At 43.9% G+C, this 22,087-nt stretch overlaps 1 protein-coding gene across 1 annotated transcript; it reads left to right on the top strand.

Annotated features, from left to right (window-relative positions):
* Positions 1 to 3,192: 3,192 nt before the first annotated feature.
* On the top strand, positions 3,193 to 21,982 carry LOC134395686 (zinc finger protein OZF-like). The gene is made up of 4 exons (XM_063121847.1): positions 3,193 to 3,214; positions 4,500 to 4,766; positions 5,244 to 5,540; positions 21,111 to 21,982. Exons 1-4 carry the CDS (start codon positions 3,193 to 3,195, stop codon positions 21,980 to 21,982), a joined length of 1,458 nt encoding a protein of 485 aa, XP_062977917.1.
* Positions 21,983 to 22,087: the final 105 nt, after the last annotated feature.

Below are 22,087 nucleotides of genomic sequence, written 5' to 3'. Positions count from 1 at the left end.
ACTCTCCTGCGTTGCTTCTCCATCATTGACAAGCGGGCCCGGGCGCCTCCAAGCTGCATGGGCTCCTCCCCCATGCCAGGAGAAAAACCTGCCGACGATGTTGATGTTGCTACTGGAACCGGTTCCCCACTCCCCAGAGACACTCCTCTCCGGGCCTGACGACGTGCCGTCAGCCGAGCGTCCATCCTGGTCGCCTGTTCGATGAGTAGGGCAAGCGATTCCGGAGGTGCTGATCGGGCCAACTCATCCAACACCCCATCTGACAACCCATAGCGGAATTGTGACTGAAGCGCACTGTCATTCCACTGCAAGTCTTGAGCTATGAGCCGAAAATTCGTGGCGTACTCTGCCACAGATCCCTTCCCCTGACGCAGGTCTCGAATGCGCTGCTCCGCTGTCTCAGCCTTGACGGGATCTCCCCAGGTAGCTGTCATCTCTTTTATGAAATTGTCCAAATTGTCCAGCAGGGGGCTATCCTGATTCAAATACGGCGTCACCCATTTGCTAGCAGACCCAGACAATAAGGAAACCATAAAAGCTACCTTTAGGGAATCATTCACAAAATCCTCTGGCCTGATCTTAAAATGCAGTTTGCAATTAGCAATGAAACTGTCCAGCATGCCCCTGTCACCAGCAAATTTCTCTGGTAATGCAGCAAAACATTTACTCTTTCGTGGAGGAAGAGGAGGAGGAGGCCTGCTGGCTGTTTGAGCAACTTGGGCGTGGAGCGTTGTAACTAATTGCGTCAGGTGTGCCACCTGCTCTGTTAGCTGTTTTTGTTGTTCTAAGAAACCCTCCATGTCCAACTGCCGGTCCGTTTGGCCAGAGATTAATCTGTCCAGGAAAGCTGCCAATAGACCAGCTAATTGAACAGAGATACAGACGTGGGCAGCGTGCCCAGACAAACTCAGCCACAAACTCAGCAACACACGCTGGAATTTGTCTTTATCTGTGCTGTGAAATAACACAGTTCCCTCTTTAATGTCAGAGTATAAGACGTTTAAACATAAGCAAAGTCCAGTTCAGTTCCAAAAGTCAAGGGCTTACGAGAGGTAGAGAGAGTCCAAAAGCAATCCAGAGGTCCAGGGATAGGAGCAGGTCACGAATTCCAAGCCGGTCCAAAGTTCAATCAGGATACAAGGTCAACACAAGCCGAAACAGGAAGCAAGAGCTTTCGCCAGGATGCTCAGTTAATCTCTGGCAAGTTCTTGTTGCTTCCCAGCTCTCTAAATACCCCTCCCTGGCAGCTACAGGTGTTCCCTATTGAGTTGGCGTCTAGTATAAATACGCAGAGATCTGCGCCGGGCCTCCTTTTCCGCCCTATGATGTCTAAACAACTGTGCAGGTAAGTTTGTTGTTTCTCCCTCTGTGTCTTCTGAATTGGCCAAGCTCCCTGCTGGTTTAATCACCGGCACACTGGTACTTGGCTCTGCTTCCCCTTCATTCTCTGAGTTGGCCCCACTCCCAGCTGGCACCAGTTCAGCAGCCGTGACACTAGCCTCTGCCTGTACAGGTTCTGTTTCCTCCTCCTCTGAGTCCATCCCCAGCAACTCCTCAGAGGGCCTAACAATAATCTGCTCCAAAATTTTCCCAGGGATGGATGTCAGACTGACTGGTCTGTAGTTCCCAGCTTCCTCCTTTTTGCCCTTTTTGAAGATAGGGACAACGTTAGCCCTCCTCCAGTCGTCCGGCACCTCACCCATCTTCCATGATTTTGCAAAGATAATAGAAAAAGGTTCTGAGAGTTCTTCCGCTAGCTCCTTCATTACTCTAGGATGCAGTTCATTGGGCCCTGGAGGTTTGAACTCATTCAAGGAAATTAGGTGTTCTTTGACCATTTGTTTATCAATCTCAAACTGCAATCCTGCCCCCTCAACTTCTGCTTCACTTTTTCCATGGGGGTCATAGACCTGCTTTTGGGAGAAGACCGAGGCAAAGTAGGAATTGAGCTCTTCAGCCTTTTCTTTGTCATCTGTTTTCAATTTGCCATCCTCATTAAGCAGTTGAACCACCATTTCCTTCCTCTGCCTTTTACTACTCACATATCTGAAGAAAGCCTTTTTATTGCTTTTAGCATCCCTCGCGAATCTCAGCTCATTCACAGCTTTAGCCTTCCTGACGCCATTTCGACACTTCTGCACCACTTGTCTGTACTCTTCTTTTGTAGCACGGCCTTCCTTCCACTTCCTATATGTATCCCTTTTTGTTTTCAGGTCATCTCTAAGCTTTTTGTGAAGCCACATTGGTTTCCTCTGTTGTCTTCTATCTTTTCTCCTTGTTGGAATTGTTTGTAACTGTGCCTTTAAAATTTCCTTTTTTAAATACTCCCACCCATCCTGCACTCCTTTTCTCATTAGGCTCATTTGCCATGGGACCTTACTTATCATAGTTCTGAGTTTATTAAAATCAGCTTTTCTAAAATCCAGAGTACGTGTATGGCTACACTCAACTTTTGTCTCCTTCATAATCAAGAATTCAAGTATGATGTGGTCACTTTCCCCCAGAGTTCCCGTAACTGCCACTTTATCCACTAAGTCATCCCTATTGGTCAATATCAAGTCAAGGATTGCCGATCCTCTAGTTCCTTCCTCCACTTTCTGCAGGAGAAAGTTATCACCCACACATGTCAGGAATTTCTTGGAAGGGCCACTTTTGGCAGTATTGGTCTCCCAACAGATATCAGGTTAATTGAAGTCCCCCATCACTACTACATCATACTTCCTTGAAACACTGGCAATTTGTTTCTCAAAAGTTTCATCCTCGTCTTCTCCTTGATTGGGTGGTCGGTAGTAGACTCCAATTAACATATTCTTTTTATTCCTAGCCCCATTTATTTTAATCCAGATGCTCTCGACGGGGCTCCCAATCTCATCTGCCTGTATTTCTGTGCAGGGATAGTTATTTTTAACATATAGTGCAACTCCACCTCCCTTTCTATTTCTTCTATTCTTTTCGAACAAGTTCTATCCTTGTTCAAAAAGGATAATTTAGAAGCATTTCTTCTAAATTAAATAGCTGAACAGTGAAGCCCTTCCTTACAGAGGTGTTGTATTAGCCGCCTGCTCGTTTTCAGCCTTTCCCCCGCCCCATTTGTAAAAGAAAGGGTAAGATTTATTTACTGTTCTTTTCAATGCATATAGACTAATCTGAGCATATTCTTCTTATGGTCAATGGATATACACATCATCAAACATGCAACAGGCTGTTGCCACAGGTAAAAGCAAGCAACTGGACCTGTTCAGAAGAACAACCACTGCTTTATCCGTGGTGAATAAGGCTTTTTGCCTTAGTCAATGTAGTTACAGCCGTGGTTTAAGGTGTCTTCTGAACAGGGCCAAAGTCTTTTGCCATGGGGACAAAGTTCCCAGCATTTCCTCAAAAAATAAAAAATAAGGGACATCTCACAGGGAGCGAAGTCAGAGCCACCAGTGGCATCAGCCAGCCAGCACCAAGGTGGGCATATTCAAGGCTGGTACGGTCCTGCTGGCAGTGGAGGAAGCATGTAGGATGGCCTGGATGACATAAGATGGCAGAGTGGTAGAGTAGGGGTTAAACCACAAAGAGCATACACACAGACACGCAAAAGTCCAAAAGAAAGCAGATACAGAAAAACAACAACTAATTAACTAAACAACTAAAGGATGGGAATGTAACCATAACACTAACTATTTATCTGAAGCCTAACAAAAGAGAAAAGCTTTTTTAAAAAAAATTAGAATATAGATAAACAAAAGTAGTATGACAATGGAACCAGTTACCTAGGGAAGTTATAGTCTCTCCCACACTAGAGTGATTCAAGAGGCAGCTGGGCAGCCATCCATCAGGGATTCTTTAGGGTGGATTCATGCATTGAGTCGGGGGTTGGACTCGATGGCCTTATAGGCCCCTTCCAACTCTACTATTCTATGATTCTATGATTCTATGAATATTGGAAGCGAAGGAATATTAATTCAGAAGGGCAGGAACACGTGTGTGAAGAACAAACGGTAAACAATGCAAGGAATCTTAAAGAAGTGTTTAAAAGAAAGAAAAGACCAAAAGAATGGAATTGAGAAGGGCTGGGAAATTCAAGTCAAGCTGCACTAGCACAATCCAATGATATAGAACTCTCCTCCTCCTTCCAACTCTCACTCACACTGGGAAAGAAAAGCAGAACGTCCTGTTATAGACAACCCCTCCTCCACCACTGTGATTGGAGACTGCTGGGTTAAACATTCAGCCCTGCGGCAGGCCCTAGAGATGTCTCTGGCCAAGGCTCAGTTCCCTCTTCCCAACTCCTCCTCTCCTCCTTCTTATTCTCACACAGATCCTTACATTACCCAGACAGGCTGTCTGGCCTTCAGCAACACACATTGATTCAAACTGCTTTGGACAGATACGCATCCGATTCAGATCCAGGCTGCTTTGGTCTGAACCCGAGCCCACTTTAGTTTTTGGATTCAGAACCGGAACTACAGCACTACACTGCTCTCATTGTTTTCTCTTATTTTTTCCATCAGATGCTGCGCAGGAGAGTGAGGATAAGAGAGAACATCCTAGCACATCACAAGGAGGAACGAAGGGTGGAGTGTTGGAAGAGGACTTGAGCAATCCGGAGAGATCCAGAAGGAAGGAGGGAAACTATACAAACGAGAAGGACAAATCCATTTCAACTCAGACCGGGGTCCACCTTGAAAAAGAAGGACAAACAGGAAATGCTCATTTGAGAATCCACACGGCAGAGAAACCCAGTCAAAGCTCAGAGTCTGTGAAAAGAGACTGTCTGAGTAAACCAACTGTAAAAGCTCCAGTGCTTGACACTGAGGGAGAAAGTCATACTGGTTTGGAGTGTACAATGAGCTTCACACTGAGCTCACAACTTACAAGACACCATCAACAAATTCATTCTGGGGAGGAAATGTATATGTGTACAGAATGTGGAAAGAGCTTCCAAAAACAAAATCTCGTAGCCGATCCAAGGTGTCAAACAAGGGGGAAACCCTTTAAATGCTCCTGCTGTGAAAAAAGCTATGGGGACAGCCCAAAACGTAACAGACATGAAAGAGTTCATACAGGGGAGAAAACCTTTGAATGCGCAGACTGTGGAAAGAGCTTTGCTCGGAGGGCAACCCTTATTACGCATGAAAGAATTCACACAGGAGACAAACCCTTTCAGTGCTCAACATGTGCAAAATTCTTCAAAACAAGCTCAGACCTTTCCAGCCATGAAAGAATCCACACAGGGGAGAAACCCTATACATGTAAAGAATGTGGAAAGAGCTTTACTCATAGGGCATCCCTTATTACGCATGAAAGAATTCACACAGGAGAGAAACCCTATACATGTAAAGAATGTGGAAAGAGGTTTACTTGGAGGGCATCCCTTATTACGCATGAGAGAATTCACACAGGAGAGAAACCCTATACATGTAAAGAATGTGGAAAGAGTTTTTCTCAGAGGGCATCCCTTATTACGCATGAAAGAATTCACACAGGGGAGAAACCTTATAAATGTTCTATGTGCAGTGAAACGTTCCGTTACAGTAATCAGCTTGCGAGACATCAAAGAACTCCCTAGAAACGTTCAGTGTGTGAGGAAATGTTCACATGCCAAGCAGACCTTGCAATACTTTAGAATGATGTCCATAAACTGGGTTGGTTGTAGAAATCTCCTCATTGTAGGGCATGTTTTGATGATGGATTGAGCCTTCATGGACATGAGGTTGCAGACAGTAGAAACAGGAGCCCTATCGCCCCCTGGAATCCTGTGTCAAGCACCTGCTTTGCCAGATGGGCTCCCGGACACAGATGAATTCACCTATCCCCAGTATGATTCGATGTCTACCCTTATATTATTTCTCATTTTAGTGGATGCGATATGTGGAATTCTATACCTCACATTCTGCGGCTCTATTAAATATTCTCGTGGGATGGTTTTAAAGTTTAAAGAGCAAAGTTCTCTTTGTGGTCCTCTGATGTTGTTCATTATGTGTTTTATGCGGATGGTTTTAAGAACGTAATTGTACTGTACATTTTTATGAATATTTCCTTTGGGAGAAACTGGAGAAATAGAACCTTCCCCCTCTGCCAGAGAAATGACAAGTAACTTAACTTTTCTTTTTGGACAAGAGGGCATTTCCAAGGCAGGAGCCCAACCAAGGAACGCTCAGGTTGGATTGAGGGCTTTTCTGACTATTTGGCCAACTTATAAAGGTTCAAAAGGTTAATGTGGGGAATCCTTAATCCACAGACAGAAGATATTGAGGTGGGAAACGTTTTAGAGGCTACTGAAATGGAAAACGGCTGCAGTCGCTGCGGCTGGTTTTTAGATGGCTCATGTAACTTTTATTGTGTTTGAATACTAATAAAGTTCTGTGTGTGTTTTCTCTGTTTCATAGTCTTGATTCCATTTTGCCTCCATAAACAAGAATGGTCCCGGGTTGGATGATCAGGCTGCCATTTTGTGCAGAGTTCCAAGCCCCTTAATCAGAGGGAACATGGTGGGATTTCGTTCTGGGGAAAGAACGGTTGGAGTGCATCTTCAACACATTGAAGCCAAGGGTCATTTTGCACCTTTCCAATTTGGTATGAGTAATGTCGTACACTGGCAATGCCCTGTCTGTGCATGGAAGGGGAAATAGGCAAAATAATATTCCCTCACTCCTTTTGGCTCTTTCCATTTGTTGGAAGATTATTGGAAGACCCAAGAAAGAGGGTCCCTTGAAGCGTTCACTTTCCACTCTTCTGACTGCATCCAAGTTCTCCTGCCTGCAGTTCCTCTGGACATCCAACTGGGACAGGATGGAGAGGAGCTGCATTTGTCCTGCAATCTTCATTTCTCTGGCTGCCTCGATGAAACCAAATTGTTAGTTTTAGGGTGGAAAACTCTGGACTCCTGCTATCATCGTTAGATGGTTGGAGTGGTGGGTTTGCTCTTAGATGTAGGTGTCTAAACAAGAAAAGAACTATAAAAGATTGAACAAAAATATTGAAAAATTGGACAAGTATTTTTTAGTAGGGGAAGGCTTTTACATCTGAACAGATTCTACAAAAATATTCTTCAAAAATATAAGTGGTATAAAGTAAATATAATAACCAGGTTAAATGCATACAGCTAGACTGCCTACACTGAGCCCTGATTCTATCCAAGTTTGTTCCAAAATAGGTCTTTTTTAGGCTGACCATATTTTGGAAACCAAAAAGTAGGACAATATGGCTTCCTGTAAGGAGGCATGGCCACCCCAACTTGCCTACCACCATGGTGGGTCGAACTTGACATGTATGGCCCCCAAGGGGGCGTGGCCTTGATCACATGTCTAATTCTACACCATCATCCTCATTATCACCATGATCCATTATCAGCATCATTATATCGGCATCAACATCCATTATCACACCCATTATCATCATTATGTTGCCATTAGGCTCAATGGGTGGCCTTGGGCTAGTCACCATCTCCCTGCCTACCTCACAGGGTTGTTGTAAGGAGAAAAAATGGGGGGGCATTTGTGGTTCCTTGACCTCCTTAGAAAAATACTAACAATCACCACCATTATTATTATTATTTTGCTTTGGTGATCATGGTGCGACTGAACAGCACAAAGACACACACCCCATCTCCATGGGGCTATGTAACAAATACTCCCCCCTTCACCAGCATAGCAGCTGTGGCCAGGGCAGGCTCCTTCCCTCCTTTCCCCCACACAGGGTGGAAAAACTACCCCAACAACAAAGCAGCTCTCTTTCTTTCTTTCTTTCTTTCTTTCTTTCTTTCTTTCTTTCTTTCTTTCTTTTCCTTCTCTCCTTCCATCTCTATAGCTCCCTCTTCTCTTTCTCTCTCCCTCTGGTTCCTCTTCTCTATTTGTGCCCTTTCTTTATGTCTCTTATCTTCCCCTGTCTATCCCTCCTTCCTTGGCTGCTCTTTCCTTCCTCTCTCTCTCTCTCTCTCTCTCCTCCACCGCTCTCCCTCTGGCTGCTCTTTCTGTTTCCTTTCTTCTCTCTCTGGTCCCTCCTTCTCTCCACCCCCTTTCTTTCTTTCTCCCTGATCCCTCTGCATTTCTTTCCCCTCTCTCAGGAAATGCGGCAGGGGCGTCATTCCAGTTCCGCTGCACCCCCGGGAATGACCCAAGCCACATGCGCCACATGGCTGAGGATGGGATGGGGAGGGGGAGGACAGCAGCGTTGCCAGGCATGATCTTCCCGCTGGCTGGCCTGGTCCTGCTGCCACCACCATCCAACTGGTTACGGTGATTGCTGCTGCACACGGCTTGTCCCACCATGCTACTCCAATCCACCTCCCTCTGCGCCACCTTACCCACGCAAGCTGGCTGCCACTGCTGCTACGCAGATCAGCCAGCAGCCGGGGGCTTATTGCTGCACTCTACCATGTGAGATCTGGGCTGGGCCAGAAGTCTCGTGAGATGTCCTGGGCTGGGAAAGATGACCAGGCTGCTGGGGAAAAGGCCTACTGGTGCAACCGCGGGTCGGGCACCCCCATTATCCTGGTAAAGGGGCCCCCAACTCCAGTTGGCCTAATTTCCCCAGAGGTGTCCAGACTTCCCTGGATAGGATGGTCACCCTATCTTTTTTCAAGGACCCCAAAGAAAACTAGGGAGATTGTGGCCTCTCCCACACTAGAGGCCTTCAAGAGGCAGCTGGACACCCATCTGTCAGGGATGCTTTAGGGTGGATTCCTGCATTGAGCAGGGAGTTGGACTCGATGGCCTTGTAGGCCTCTTCCAACTCTGCTATTCTATGATTCTATGAACATATATGATCGCCCTCCTCCAGTTTGTCCTCATAACAACCCTGTGAGGTAGGTCAGGCTGAGAGTCAGACACTCGGCCAAAGTCACCCAGTGAGCTTCACAGCCAACTAAGTACTTGCACCTGAATCTTCTGACTTTCACATACTATTTTACCCATTAAACCACAACGATGGCAAATAGAGCCTCCATGTTCATGGAGAAAGCCCTTGTGCTACATGGACCTCGGTCTGATCTAGATTGATGTTCTAAATATTCTTAAAGGAAAAGAGAAAAATCAATGAAACGTGAGCAAGAAACTGAATAGAAATCAAAGCAATGGAAGTAAAAACCCCACTTGTTTTAGATCACAAGATGTCCTCCACTCTGGGGAGTTTCTTGCACTGAACTACAGTTCCCAACAGCCCTTGCAAATCCCATACCAATGTCCCACAGCTGGCCCCATTTAACTGAGCCAGGTGCTCTGCTTGCAGTGAGAAGCAGAAGGGAAGAAATAAACCCCCTCCTACAGGCCAAGGAAGGAGTACAAGAAGGTTACTGCTCTCTGCATTCCCATTTCTGTGGGTTGGAGGCTGTTTTGTTGATGTTCCACAGCCAGTGATGCCTCCAGGTTTTTGAGGAGCTTTACAGAAGAACCAGCTCCCTCTGTGAGTCTACGTTCTTCTTGCCGGTGTCACCAGCAGCTCTTCCTCATCCTCCTCTTTCTCTTCATTACAACCACTTGCTTGGTTGGCAGGCAGGGCATCTCCTGCTCCTCCTTCTGAAGAGGTCAGTGAACAAGAAGGTTGCCAAGGTGAAAGGGTGGAGCACGTCTAGGCGGGGCTTTGCCAGTGGGCCCGTGGTTTTGGTGGGCCCTTGGCTCATGCTGGACAATGTCTCTGCTTGATGCCAGTTCTGAGTAAGGTCATGGAGAGATCCAGAGAGAAAGGAACATGTACTCTGAGTCTCTGTTGGGGCTTCCAAATGAATTGGTGTGTTAAATCTTTCAGAGTGCAAAAAACAAGGATGTGCCAACCTAAAGATTTAAACTTGCTTCTAGATTCTGGAGGGGAGGGGAGGGGAGAGGGGGATTAGAGTATCCTGACCTGTTATTTGAACATGCTGCAACAGATACATGAATTGTTATCAGCACTGGGCATTTTTTCATGGTCATAGCAATGAACAAATAAAGCTAAACGGACGTGACATCCCACAGGACAGTCTGTGACAATTTCAAGTAGAGCATATCACAATTAAGAGAAAACTGACCATTGTAGTACATTTTGAGAACAATCGGGAAACCATTATTTCTCTTTAGGCCACACTGCTAAAATCAAACTTACTGATTAGTCATTTCATGCTAGGGCTTTTGTTTGATGTTCTTTGATGTAAGTATTTATTAAGTTTATATCCTGTCTCTTGTAGAAATATTTTGTTTTATTGAATTTGTATCCTGCCTTTTTCCTCCAAGGAACCCAAGGCGGCATACATAATCCTCCTCCTCTACATTTTATCACCCCGACAACAGCCTTGCCAAGTACGTTGGACTGAGAGTCTCCTACAGGCCCAAAGTCACCCAGTGAGCTTCCTTGGCCGAGCAGGAACTAGAACCCAGATCTACCACTGGTTTCTAAATGTTTCCAATTCTGATGCAATCTTTGTGTCTATGTCTACATTTATAACAGGACATTGCTGGCATTTGATAGAATTTGAAAATACATGTTAATGAAACAACAGTGATGCTGGAAAAAATAATATGGAGAGGACCAGGACTGTAAAGCTGCTCTGAGTTCCTTGAAAGAGAAAAAAAGGACAAAAATGAATGGAATAATGATATGATCATACTGATAATAAGGATCGCAATTTACAGGTGCAAATGTTTTTTTTGGGGGGTGGGGGTTGTATGTGTGTTTTTGCTTCCAGGTAGGGAACATTCTTATTCCTGCATGTTCCAATTTCCATCACTTTTTTCTCTAGGCTGTAGGTGGGCACAGCGATCTAAGTGACTGATCTTCTACTCAACTATAACATAGGGCTGTTTCTTATGAAATGACCCATGGAGCACCACCAAAAGTCCACAGGCCCAAGGTCAGAGGAGGGCTCAGAAGAGACAAGAGAAGAACCCCAAAGTTTTGTGCTTCCACAGAAGTGCATTGAATCTAGTGACCTAGCAGCCCTTATGACTGTGACAAAATTTGCCCAATTTCAGACAATTTGTTTCAGTGCCTTTTGTGTTTTGTATGCCGAAAGTTTCCTTTCCTCAAAATCTAAACCAAAAGGTAAAAAGAAACCTGTCAAGCCACATAAAGGATTAGAGATCCTTATTAGAAGGTGTTTCATGTGATGATTAGGAGATCACTTGCATTAATCTCCAGTACTTTGAATTGCAAAACACACACACCCCAACTAGTACTTTCCTTGTAGTTTAGATTCAGGGGATTATTTGAGGCTCATCTCATTAAAGGAAGAAAAAAGAGAAAGCTCTCTTTGGCTGCAAAAGCTCATTACAAGGGAGGGAAGTCGTGCTTATTTATTGCACTGTTCCTTTTTTTCTATTCCACATCATTATATAAAATTCTCCCTTATTAGCATTTCTTCTAAATTAAATAGCCCAACAGTGAAGCCCTTCCTTATAGAGGTGTTGTGCCAGCCCCCTGCTCGTTTGCAGCCTTTTCCCCCCATTTGTAAAAGAAAGGGTAAGAATTATTTACTGTTCTTTTACATGCATATAGACTAATCTGAGCATATTCTTCTTAGGGTCAATGGATGTACACATCATCAAACATGCCACAGGCTGTTGCCACAGGTAAAAGCAAGCAACTGGACCTGTTCAGAAGAACAACCACTGCTTTAACCATGGTGAATAAGGCTTTTTGCCTTAGTCAATGTAGTTACAGCCGTGGTTTAAGGTGTCTTCTGAACAGGGCTACAGTGTTTTGCCATGGGGACAAAGTGTTCGATCAATGTTCTTCACCCAGGGACAAAATCCAAACAGCCCCTAAGCACGACTCCACACTTCCAGCGACAGAGGATTCAAAAGTGCTTTATTGATTATAATCAAGATCTGAGTCTCTTGAAAGGCGAGCAGTCAGACAGAGAATAGGGAATTCAGCACAGCATTTCAAGCCTGCAAGGGGCAGGGCCCTGTTGCAGCATAAACCAATCAGAACGTCACACCAGGGCACAGCTAATCTCTTTAAACAATCCCTTTGCCCCACAGCAAGCTGGAGCCGAAGCTCTTGTTTATGTTAGATAAGACAGATGCAAGGATGCACTCAAGGAGATATTCTCGCGTACGTCATACTTCGTTTGCTGCTTAACGGCTGCTTCACAGTTTCCTTTTAAAAATTTAGACTCTTATGCTAACATTTCCCCCCTTTAAAGCAATTTAAAACTTAAGCTTGCTAGCTTCTTCTAAGTCATCTGTGGCTAAGGCTTCATAATGCAAATACATTTGCTGGTGGATTACAGATTTTGCAAGATTTTTCACAACAGACAAAATACAGGGAAGACAAAAAACAAGGATAAGTAAAATCATTACAATAGACAAAATGCAAGAAATCCCTCTTTTAACTATCACAGAATCATAGAATCATAGAGTAGCAGAGTTGGAAGGGGCCTACAAGGCCATCGAGTCCAACCCCCTGCTCAATGCAGGAATCCACCCTAAAGCATCCCCGTCAGATGCTTGTCCAGCTGCCTCTTGAAGGCCTCTAGTGTGGGAGAGCCCACAACCTCCCTAGGTAGCTGATTCCACCGTCGCACTGCTCTAACAGTCAGGAAGTTTTTCCTGATGTCCAGACGGAATCTGGCTTCCTTTAACTTGAGCCCGTTATTCCGTGTCCTGCACTCTGGGAGGATCCAGAAGAGATCCTGGCCCTCCTCTGTGTGACAACCTTTTAAGTATTTGAAGAGTGCTATCATGTTTCCCCTCAATCTTCTCTTCTCCAGGCTAAACATGCCCAGTTCTTTCAGTCTCTCTTCATAGGGCTTTGTTTCTAGACCTCTGATCATCCTGGTTGCCCTCTTCTGAACACGCTCCAGCTTGTCTGCGTCCTTCTTGAATTGTGGAGCCCAGAACTGGACGCAATACTCTAGATGAGGCCTAACCAGGGCCGAATAGAGAGGAACCAGTACCTCACGTGATTTGGAAGCTATACTTCTATTAATGCAGCCCAAAATAGCATTGGCCTTTCTTGCAGCCATATCACACTGTTGGCTCATATTCAGCTTGTGATCTACAACAATTCCAAGATCTTTCTCGTTTGTAGTATTGCTGAGCCAAGTGTCCCCCATCTTGTAACTGTGCATTTGGTTTCTATTCCCTAAATGTAGAACTTGGCATTTATCCCTATTAAATTTCATTCTGTTGTTTTCAGCCCAGCACTCCAGCCTATCAAGATCACTTTGAAGTTTGTTTCTGTCTTCCAGGGTATTAGCTATCCCATCCAATTTGGTGTCCTCTGCAAATTTGATCAGCGTTCCCTGCACCTCCTCATCCAAATCATTAATAAAAATGTTGAAGAGCACTGGGCCCAGGACTGAGCCCTGCGGCACCCCACTCGTTGCCTCTCCCCAGTTTGAGAAGGTTCCATTGATAAGTACTCTTTGAGTCCGATTCCGTAGCCAACTGTGGATCCACCTAATAGTTGTTCCATCTAGCCCACTTTTAGCTAGTTTGTTAATCAGAATGTCATGTGGTACTTTGTCAAAAGCTTTGCTGAAGTCAAGATATATGACGTCCACAGCATTCCCACGGTCCACAAGGGAGGTTATCCTATCAAAAAATGAGATCAAATTAGTCTGACAGGATTTGTTCCTGACAAATCCATGTTGGCTTCTAGTAATCACTGCATTGATTTCAAGGTGTTTACAGATTGACTTCTTTATAATCTGCTCCAGAATTTTCCCAGGGATGGATGTCAGACTGACTGGTCTGTAGTTCCCAGGTTCCTCCTTTTTGCCCTTTTTGAAGATAGGGACAACGTTAGCCCTCCTCCAGTCATCCGGCACCTCACCCGTCTTCCATGATTTTGCAAAGATAATAGACAAAGGTTCTGAGAGTTCTTCTGCTAGCTCCTTCATTACTCTTGGATGCAGTTCATCGGGCCCTGGGGATTTGAACTCATTCAAGGAAATTAGGTGTTCTTTGACCATTTGTTTATCAATCTCAAACTGCAATCCTGCCCCCTCAACTTCTGCTTCACTTTTTCCAGGGGGGTCATAGACCCGCTTTTGGGAGAAGACCGAGGCAAAGTAGGAATTGAGCACTTCAGCCTTTTCTTTGTCGTCTGTTATCAATTTGCCATCCTCATTAAGCAGTTGAACCACCATTTCTTTCCTCTGTCTTTTACTACTCACGTATCTGAAGAAAGCCTTTTTATTGCTTTTAGCATCTCTCGCTAATCTCAGCTCATTCACAGCTTTAGCCTTCTTGACGCCATTTCGGCACTTCTGCGCCACTTGTCTGTACTCTTCTTTTGTAGCCTGGCCTTCCTTCCACTTCCTATATGTATCCGTTTTTGTTTTCAGGTCATCTCTAAGCTTTTTGTGGAGCCACATTGGTTTCCTCTGTTGTCTTCTATCTTTTCTCCTTGTTGGAATTGTTTGTAACTGTGCCTTTAAAATTTCATTTTTTAAATACTCCCACCCATCCTGCACTCCTTTTCTCTTTAGGCTCCCTTGCCATGGGACCTTACTTATTATAGTTCTGAGTTTATTAAAATCAGCTTTCCTAAGATCCAGAGTACGTGTATGGCTATGTTCGAGTTTTGTCTCCTTCATAATCAAGAATTCAAGTATGACGTGGTCACTTTCCCCCAGAGTTCCCGTAACTGCCACTTTATCCACTAAGTCATCCCTATTGGTCATTAACAAGTCAAGGATTGCCGATCCTCTAGTTCCTTCCACCACTTTCTGTAGGAGAAAGTTATCACCCATACATGTCAGGAATTTCTTGGAAGGGCCGCTTTTGGCAGTAATGGTCTCCCAACAGATATCAGGGTAATTGAAGTCCCCCATCACTACTACATCACACTTCCTTGAAACACTGGCAATTTGTTTCTCAAAAGTTTTATCCTCGTCTTCTCCTTGATTGGGTGGTCGGTAGTAGACTCCGATTATCATATTCTTTTTATTCCTAGCCCCATTTATTTTAATCCAGACGCTCTCGACGGGGCTCCCAATCTCATCCGCCTGTATTTCTGTGCAGGGATAGGTATTTTTAACATATAGTGCAACTCCACCTCCCTTTCTATTTCTTCTGTTCTTTTTGAACAAGTTATATCCTTCAATTGCTATATTCCAGTCATGGGAGTCATCCCACCAAGTTTCAGTTATACCTATCAAGTCGTATTTGCCTTCATGTAATAAGAGTTCAAGTTCATTCCGTTTGTTTCCCGTGCTCTGGGCATTAGTATATAGACATCAAAGACCATGTGTTTTATAGTCTGGCTTTGTTCCTACCTTGTTGCAGACACTATTTTGGGACACTGTTGGAGCTGTTCTCTGTACTGTGGTGAATTGGCCTTCATCCATTGTTGCCTCAGAATTTACGTCTCCCACCCCCGTAAGATTCAGTTTAAAGCCCTCCTGATGAAGTTCTTCATGCTGTGTCCAAACTCATTCTTTCCACCCCTTGTGAGGTGCAACCCATCCCTTGCCAGCAGTCCATGTTCCAAGTAGCATAGCCCGTGGTCCCAGAATCCAAACCTCTCTCTTCGGCACCACCTTCATAGCCAGTTGTTCACCCGGAGTATTCTTCTTTCCCTTTCTAATCCTCTTCCAAGAACTGGGAGGATGGATGAGAAAACTACCTGGGCCCCAAAGTTCTTCAGTTTCCTTCCCAGAACTTCAAAGACAGTTGGGAACCATATTGGGATAGCTAGTGAGCCATCTAAATAGATCATCACTGAGTGGCTGTTTGTTTTATGAAAAACTTATGAAAGTGGCTCTACTTTCACTGAAAAAGAACACAGAGTTGTTTAATAAGGCCATTGATTCATTTTTCTAAATGACATCTGTGAAATTTAAACCATAGAGTGTTTAAGACTATAGGAGGGCATGTCACTAAAACTATATGTGCTACTGCATGTAGATTTTTCTTTGTTAACTTTCTTTTCATCTGTAACATAGGGCTCTAAAAGTCCTTGGGTAGAATCAAAGCATAATATGTGTGCACAATTCTGAACCTTTAACTATCCTACATTTTGGCCAGTTGTATTCTCTGATTCTATGCATATTGAGTGTTTGATTTCATTAGGTATTACTTGGTAGGCTACGAGTCCTTTGGAGCGTGGATCTCGCACCCACTAGCTTCTGGTAGTCCTGTGTGTAATTCATTTTTAAAACCCAGTCAGCTGCCCATTCTGTGTTTACTTTTGAGGTCTAATAGGTTAGGGGCACAGGGACTGGAAGTAATTTATTACTTACATCTTTCTTCTCTAGTTGTTCACAAATCTAACAGTTTTTGGCTTGTGTGGTTATCACAAGCTTTTGCAGGGCAGGAAGATAAGGGTTTGCAAAGAACGTTTGGCAATTGTGGAATGAAGTTAAGTTACTTATGAGTGGTAAAAGGCACAAATATAGGCAAAATCCTTTCTTAAAGACATTTGCCATGGCAATCAAAGAATCACTTGGAACTACCATAGTAAGAAACTTATGAACAGGATAAGAATTATCAAAATTACAGCTACACAATCTTCACACAAATGTAAGTTCATGAGTTTTGCTTATCAAATTTAACTTTAGTGCCCCCTAAATGTTGGGCTGAGTACTTAGGTTGCTCCGTGCTGGTTTCTTCGCCTGTGCTTCTGCGGCTTCCGGTACACCAGAAGGCAGATGGCTGTTGCCTGTGTCCTCCTGGCACGCGGGGCCAGGGGAGGCAGAGGCTGATGGGCTTTATTCTAGAACAATGTGTCCATTTATCTGTCTCTAATAACTTCACAGCAGAATGACTTACAAGTACAATGCAGTAAGGACCTTCTCATTTCTAGGATTCTACTTTTAAGCAGGACTTTATCATCAGGCTGGAACAGGTGGATAGGGTCCTTCAAGTCTCTGGAAAGGTGCAGCGTAACGATGGAGCTGAAAAAGAAAACTGCAGGGCAATTACATATTCTTGGAATAAATCATTCCCTAATTCTCATTTAATTTCTTCTTGTTCCCCCACTAAAACCTGAGGAGGAAAGCCAAACTTTAGTTCAAAAGGAAACAATTTAAGACTTTTTCTGACTTTTGACAATGCAATTGGAAATGCATCCACCCGTTTCAAGGAAATTTCTATTTGAATTTTTGCTAGGGTTTCTTTTTTCAGGGTCCTATTCACTCTACCTGTCTACCAGACCGGAGTCTCCATAGGGTATAGAGGTGCCAGTCTATTTATAGGGCTTTTGCCATGTTCTGCACTACTTAAGAAGAAAAATAGCTTTCTAGATCTGATTCTATGGTTTCAGGCAGGGAAAAACCTTCTACTCAACCAGTCAGTTAGTCAACGAAAAACAAGTAGGTATTTAAAAAGCTTTTACATTTCAGCAAAGTCAATCTGGATTCTTTAAAAAGGATAACAAGTCCATGTCTTCTCTCCCATGGCTGCAGGGGCTTTTCTTTGATGCATTTACTTTTTGACAAATGAGGCAAGTAGAAACAATTCGCTGAACATCTATCTATATTCCTTGGCTGATCATGGTTCTCTAAAGTCTTTCAACCATTGAAGAGGCTGATGAATGTCCATCTTGGGAGGTCTTTAAGCAGGGTGGTCAGGATGATTCTTGGCACATCAGGGGTAACAAATCATCTTTCTGCATTCTTAAAAGCTTTGAGTTCTTGTGCTAATTTCAATTTCATAAGGTGGATTCAAATGCTGAGAAATTCGGCTAGCTCCAGTCATGGCAGCTTGTTTGTAGACAAATTAGCCAATTCTTTTGGCAACATCACGGCTTCTAACAGATCAACTGTTAATTCTCCATGGGCCACTGGCTGCTCACTGGCAGTCACAAATCTTCTTTCTTTCCAAATCTGTCCAAGTGATATTTTGAATCAGTAAATATAGTCTTTTGCCTGAAGCAAGTTTCAGGGCTTCTGTGCATGCTATGAGTTCAGCTGCTTGTTGTACAGTTTTAGCTGGATCCATCAGTAAACAACTCGAGGTCATCATATAGATCTGGGCGAGGTTTGGTGCCAAATTGCAAGGCTTCAAGGCATTCATGCTCTGGAACGTCTTTTTTCTTTGTAATTCAGGTATCAATGTTGCAGGGTTCAATGAGGCGAGCCTTGGGTCCATGAGGAGGCTGATCTCATATCTGGACTGGCGGGTGGGGTTCAGGTGTTGGCTTCCTCTACTGTACTCCACTGGTCTCCAGGTGGGACTTGACTTTTTGGCACAGCACACCAGTGCTGGTGTACAAGCTTGAGTTCTTTAAATTGCTTTAATCATTTCACGAGTCCATTTTTAAAAAGCAATAAATAGCTGTATTCTTATTCTGGCTTCTAATTTCAAAGGATACTGACGCAAGGACACAGGGGTACTTCCAGGCTTCAATTGTGGTTGCATTTAGGGCTCAGGCTGGCCCTGTTTGGGAAAAGCACTTCAAGTGTTCTATTAGGCCAAAGGAAATTTGGGCCTGCAATAAGAATATCTCTGCCCAAAAGAGCCACTGGGCAATTTTCAGAACATAATATTCAAAACACACACAAAAATATAGCAATTCAGTATTTCCAATTTTCATCAGCAGAGGGCGCGAGACGTCAAGATTTTGAAATTGTCCATTCACTTTTCTTCTTCTCTACTTTGCCGCAGGGTGTTTTAAGAGGGAATATCCTTTTCTCTGACACCTTCAATCCTCTTCTGCATAAAACATGCTGGGGCACTGACTAGTGCTTCAAATGTCTTTTCAAATGTCTTTTCAAATGTCACCCCCCCCCTTTCCACTCTTCTGGTCAAAAACCATGTCAATGACTCTTACACTTCTTCACCTCTTCTATTCAAACACTTTCCTGTTTCACCACGTTTCAACTTCACCACTTTCCCTCAAATCAACTTTCTCAAAACAACCTTTTTCTCATTCACTTCTATTTCTCATTTTCGTTCTGCTTTTGCACAGCCTTCCCTCTCTCTCTCTCTTCTCAGGGTGGGGACATCTCTCCTCCCCACTCTATACGTCCTGTCTTTTTTCACATTCCTCTGCCTTTCTGCAACTTTCTCTTTCTCTCTCTCCTCATCTTGCATGTGATTCCAAGCATATGATTCCGGTTGGCAAAACGTCTGCGCTATTTATGCTTACAAGGACTTGAGCTTTAACTCAGGCAGTAAATCTTCAAAGCTAAGGAAGACATTTAAGCTGGTAAGCTTTGAGGGGTCTTCCAGCATCTAAAAACCAAACATTCTTTCTCCACTGAGACTGAAAGGGTTACTCCCTTATCTCAAGCCACAGCGCGCAGGAGAAGCAGCAAACAACGGGAAGGAGGAGGCGAAGGGGGATGTAACACCAAGGGGAATTTAGCCGCAGGAGGGGAAACAAAAGCATCAAATTTCTTTCACTTGGGCCGGGTGGAAAACACAAACTGACAATTCTTTTCTTTCACTTTTGTACAAACATCAACTTTTCTGTAATTCACATTCCAACACTCAAGGAGCCGGCAATCCTTTGAGAGGTACATTTCTTAACTACATTTCTACGTTTGTAAATTGATTCCAATGACACAGCTGAAATTAACTTTGGATCAAAAGATCCACAAGGGGGCAATCTAACACACACAAAAAAGACGTCTGTTCATTCTCACAAAACATTTTTAACTCAGTTTACACAGTTTCAAAATTTCTTTTTCAATTTCAATGAAAGCTTTCCCAAAGACAACAACCTAACCAATGGGCTCAGGGAGTCTTTTCCAATACGGACTATAAGCTTCCCATTTCTGAGGTCTATTGTGAACCCTACTCCCTCCTTTCCCCATCAGGATCCCTGGGACAGGGGTTTCACTCACCAAATAGCCGTCTCCCGTCTCCGCCCTTTTCTTTGTCATGTCTGACTGCAATTTGTTGTTGCCTAGTTCCCTTCCGTCTGTCGGGTGGAGTCAATTTTGTAACCTTGGCTCGAATGGTCCCGTCAATTCGGTCTCCATGTGTGCACAGTGCACTGCATCAACTAAGAGGCAGAAGAAATCTCCCAGCGATCGCTCCCTCTCAATCATCATTCCACCGGCAGGCACAGATCCCGACGCTGGGTTATCATCTGGTCATGGCGCCAATTTGTTCTATCAATGTTCTTCACCCAGGGATGAAATCCAAACAGCCCCTAAGCACGACTCCACACTTCCAGCGACAGAGGGTTCAAAAGTGCTTTATTGATTATAATCAAGATCTGAGTCTCTTGAAAGGCGAGCAGTCAGACAGAGAATAGGGAATTCAGCACAGCATTTCAAGCCTGTAAGGGGCAGGGCCCTGTTGCAGCATAAACCAATCAGAACGTAACACTGGGGCACAGCTAATCTCTAGAGATGTCTCTGGCCAAGGCTCAGTTCCTTCTTCCCAATTCCTCCTCTCCTCCTTCCTATTCTCAAACAAATCCTTACATTACCCAGACAGGCTTTCTGGCCTTCAGCAATACACATTGATTCAACCTGCTTTGGACCAAACGGGTCCGATTCAGATCCAGACTGCTTTGGTCTGAACCAGCCCACTTTAGACTTGGGATTCAGAACCGGAACTACAGCACTACACCGCTCTCATTGTTTTCTCTTATTTTTTCCAACAGATTCTGTGCAGGAGAGTGAGGATAAGAGAGAACATCCTAACACATCACAAGTAGGAGCGAAGGGTGGGGTGCTGAAAGAGGTCTTGACGATCCAGAGAGATCCAGAAGGAAGGAGGGAAAATATACAAAAGAGAAGGACAAATCCATTTCAACTCAGAGCGGGGTCCACCTTGAACAAGAAGAACAAACAGGAAATGGGGACAGAAAGCACCTGTATGCTCACTTGAGAATCCAAACGGCAGAGAAACCCAGTCAAAGCTCAGACTCTGTGAAAAGAGACTGTCGGAGCAATCCAACTCCAAAAGGTCCAGTGCTTGACACAGAGGGGGAAAGTCATACTGGTTTGGAGTGTACAATGAGCTTCACACTGAGATCACAACTTACAAGACACCATCAACAAATTCATTCTGAGGAACTGCATATGTGTACACAATGTGGAAACAGCTTCCACAAAAAAGATCTCAAAGAACATCAAAGGTGCCATAGAAGGTGGAAACCCTTTAAATGCTCCTGGTGTGAAAAAAGCTTTGGGCATAGCGCAAGCCTTACCAGACATAAAAGAGTTCATACAGGGGAGAAACCCTGTGCATGTGCAGAATGTGGAAAGGGCTTCCGTGATAACTCACATCTTATTACACACCAAAGAATGCACACAGGAGAGAAACCCTATACATGTAAAGTATGTGGAAAGAGCTTTTCATATAGTTCATCCCTTATTAGGCACGAAAGAATTCACACGGGAGAAAAACCCTTACAATGTTCAACATGTGCAAAATGCTTCAAAACGAACTCAGACCTTTCCAAACATAAAAGAATTCACACAGGGGAGAAACCCTATACATGTAAAGAATGTGGAAAGAGCTTTTCTCAGATGACATCCCTTACTACGCATGAAAGAATTCACACAGGGGAGAAACTTTTTACATGTAAAGAATGTGGAAAGAGCTTTTCTCGGAAGGAATCCTTTATTATGCATGAAAGAATTCACACAGGAGAGAAACCCTATACGTGTAAAGAATGTGGAAATAGCTTTTCTCACAGGTCAATCCTTATTACGCATGAAAGAATTCACACAGGAGAGAAACCCTATACGTGTAAAGAATGTGGAAAGAGCTTTTCTCAGAGGACATCCCTTATTATTCACGGAAGAATTCACACAGGAGAGAAACCCCATACATGTAAAGAATGTGGAAAGAGCTTTTCTCAGAGGGCAACCCTTATTACGCATGAAAGAATTCACAAGGGAGAGAAACCCCATACGTGTAAAGATTGTGGAAAGAGCTTTTCTCAGAGAACATCCCTTATTATACATGAAAGAATTCACACAGGAGAGAAACCCCATACATGTAAAGAATGTGGAAAGAGCTTTTCTCAGAGGCCAAACCTTATTATGCACGAAAGAATTCACACAGGGGAGAAACCTTATAAATGTTCTATGTGCAGTGAAACATTCCGTTACAGTAATCTGCTTGCGAGACATCAAAGAACTCATGCACAGGAGACTCCCTAGAAATGTTCAGTGTGTGAGGAAATGTTCACATGCCAAGCAGACCTTGCAATACTTTAGAATGACGTCCATAAACTGGGTTGGCTGTAGAAATCTCCTCATTATAAG

This window comes from Elgaria multicarinata, chromosome 3, assembly GCF_023053635.1.
Source record: "Elgaria multicarinata webbii isolate HBS135686 ecotype San Diego chromosome 3, rElgMul1.1.pri, whole genome shotgun sequence".
NCBI classification, from domain to species: Eukaryota; Metazoa; Chordata; class Lepidosauria; order Squamata; family Anguidae; genus Elgaria; species Elgaria multicarinata.
This window is presented reverse-complemented; position numbering and strand designations above follow the sequence as displayed.

Excerpts from the sequence above, each read along its gene's own strand:
- LOC134395686 (XM_063121847.1), top strand. The coding sequence starts at position 3,193 with ATGCAACAGGCTGTTGCCACAG. Across the intron at positions 4,767-5,243 it reads TGTGAAAAGAGACTGTCTGA|AAGAATGTGGAAAGAGCTTT; the intron begins GTAAACCAACTG and ends CCTATACATGTA. Across the intron at positions 5,541-21,110 it reads CAGTAATCAGCTTGCGAGAC|ACCAAAGAATGCACACAGGA; the intron begins ATCAAAGAACTC and ends ATCTTATTACAC.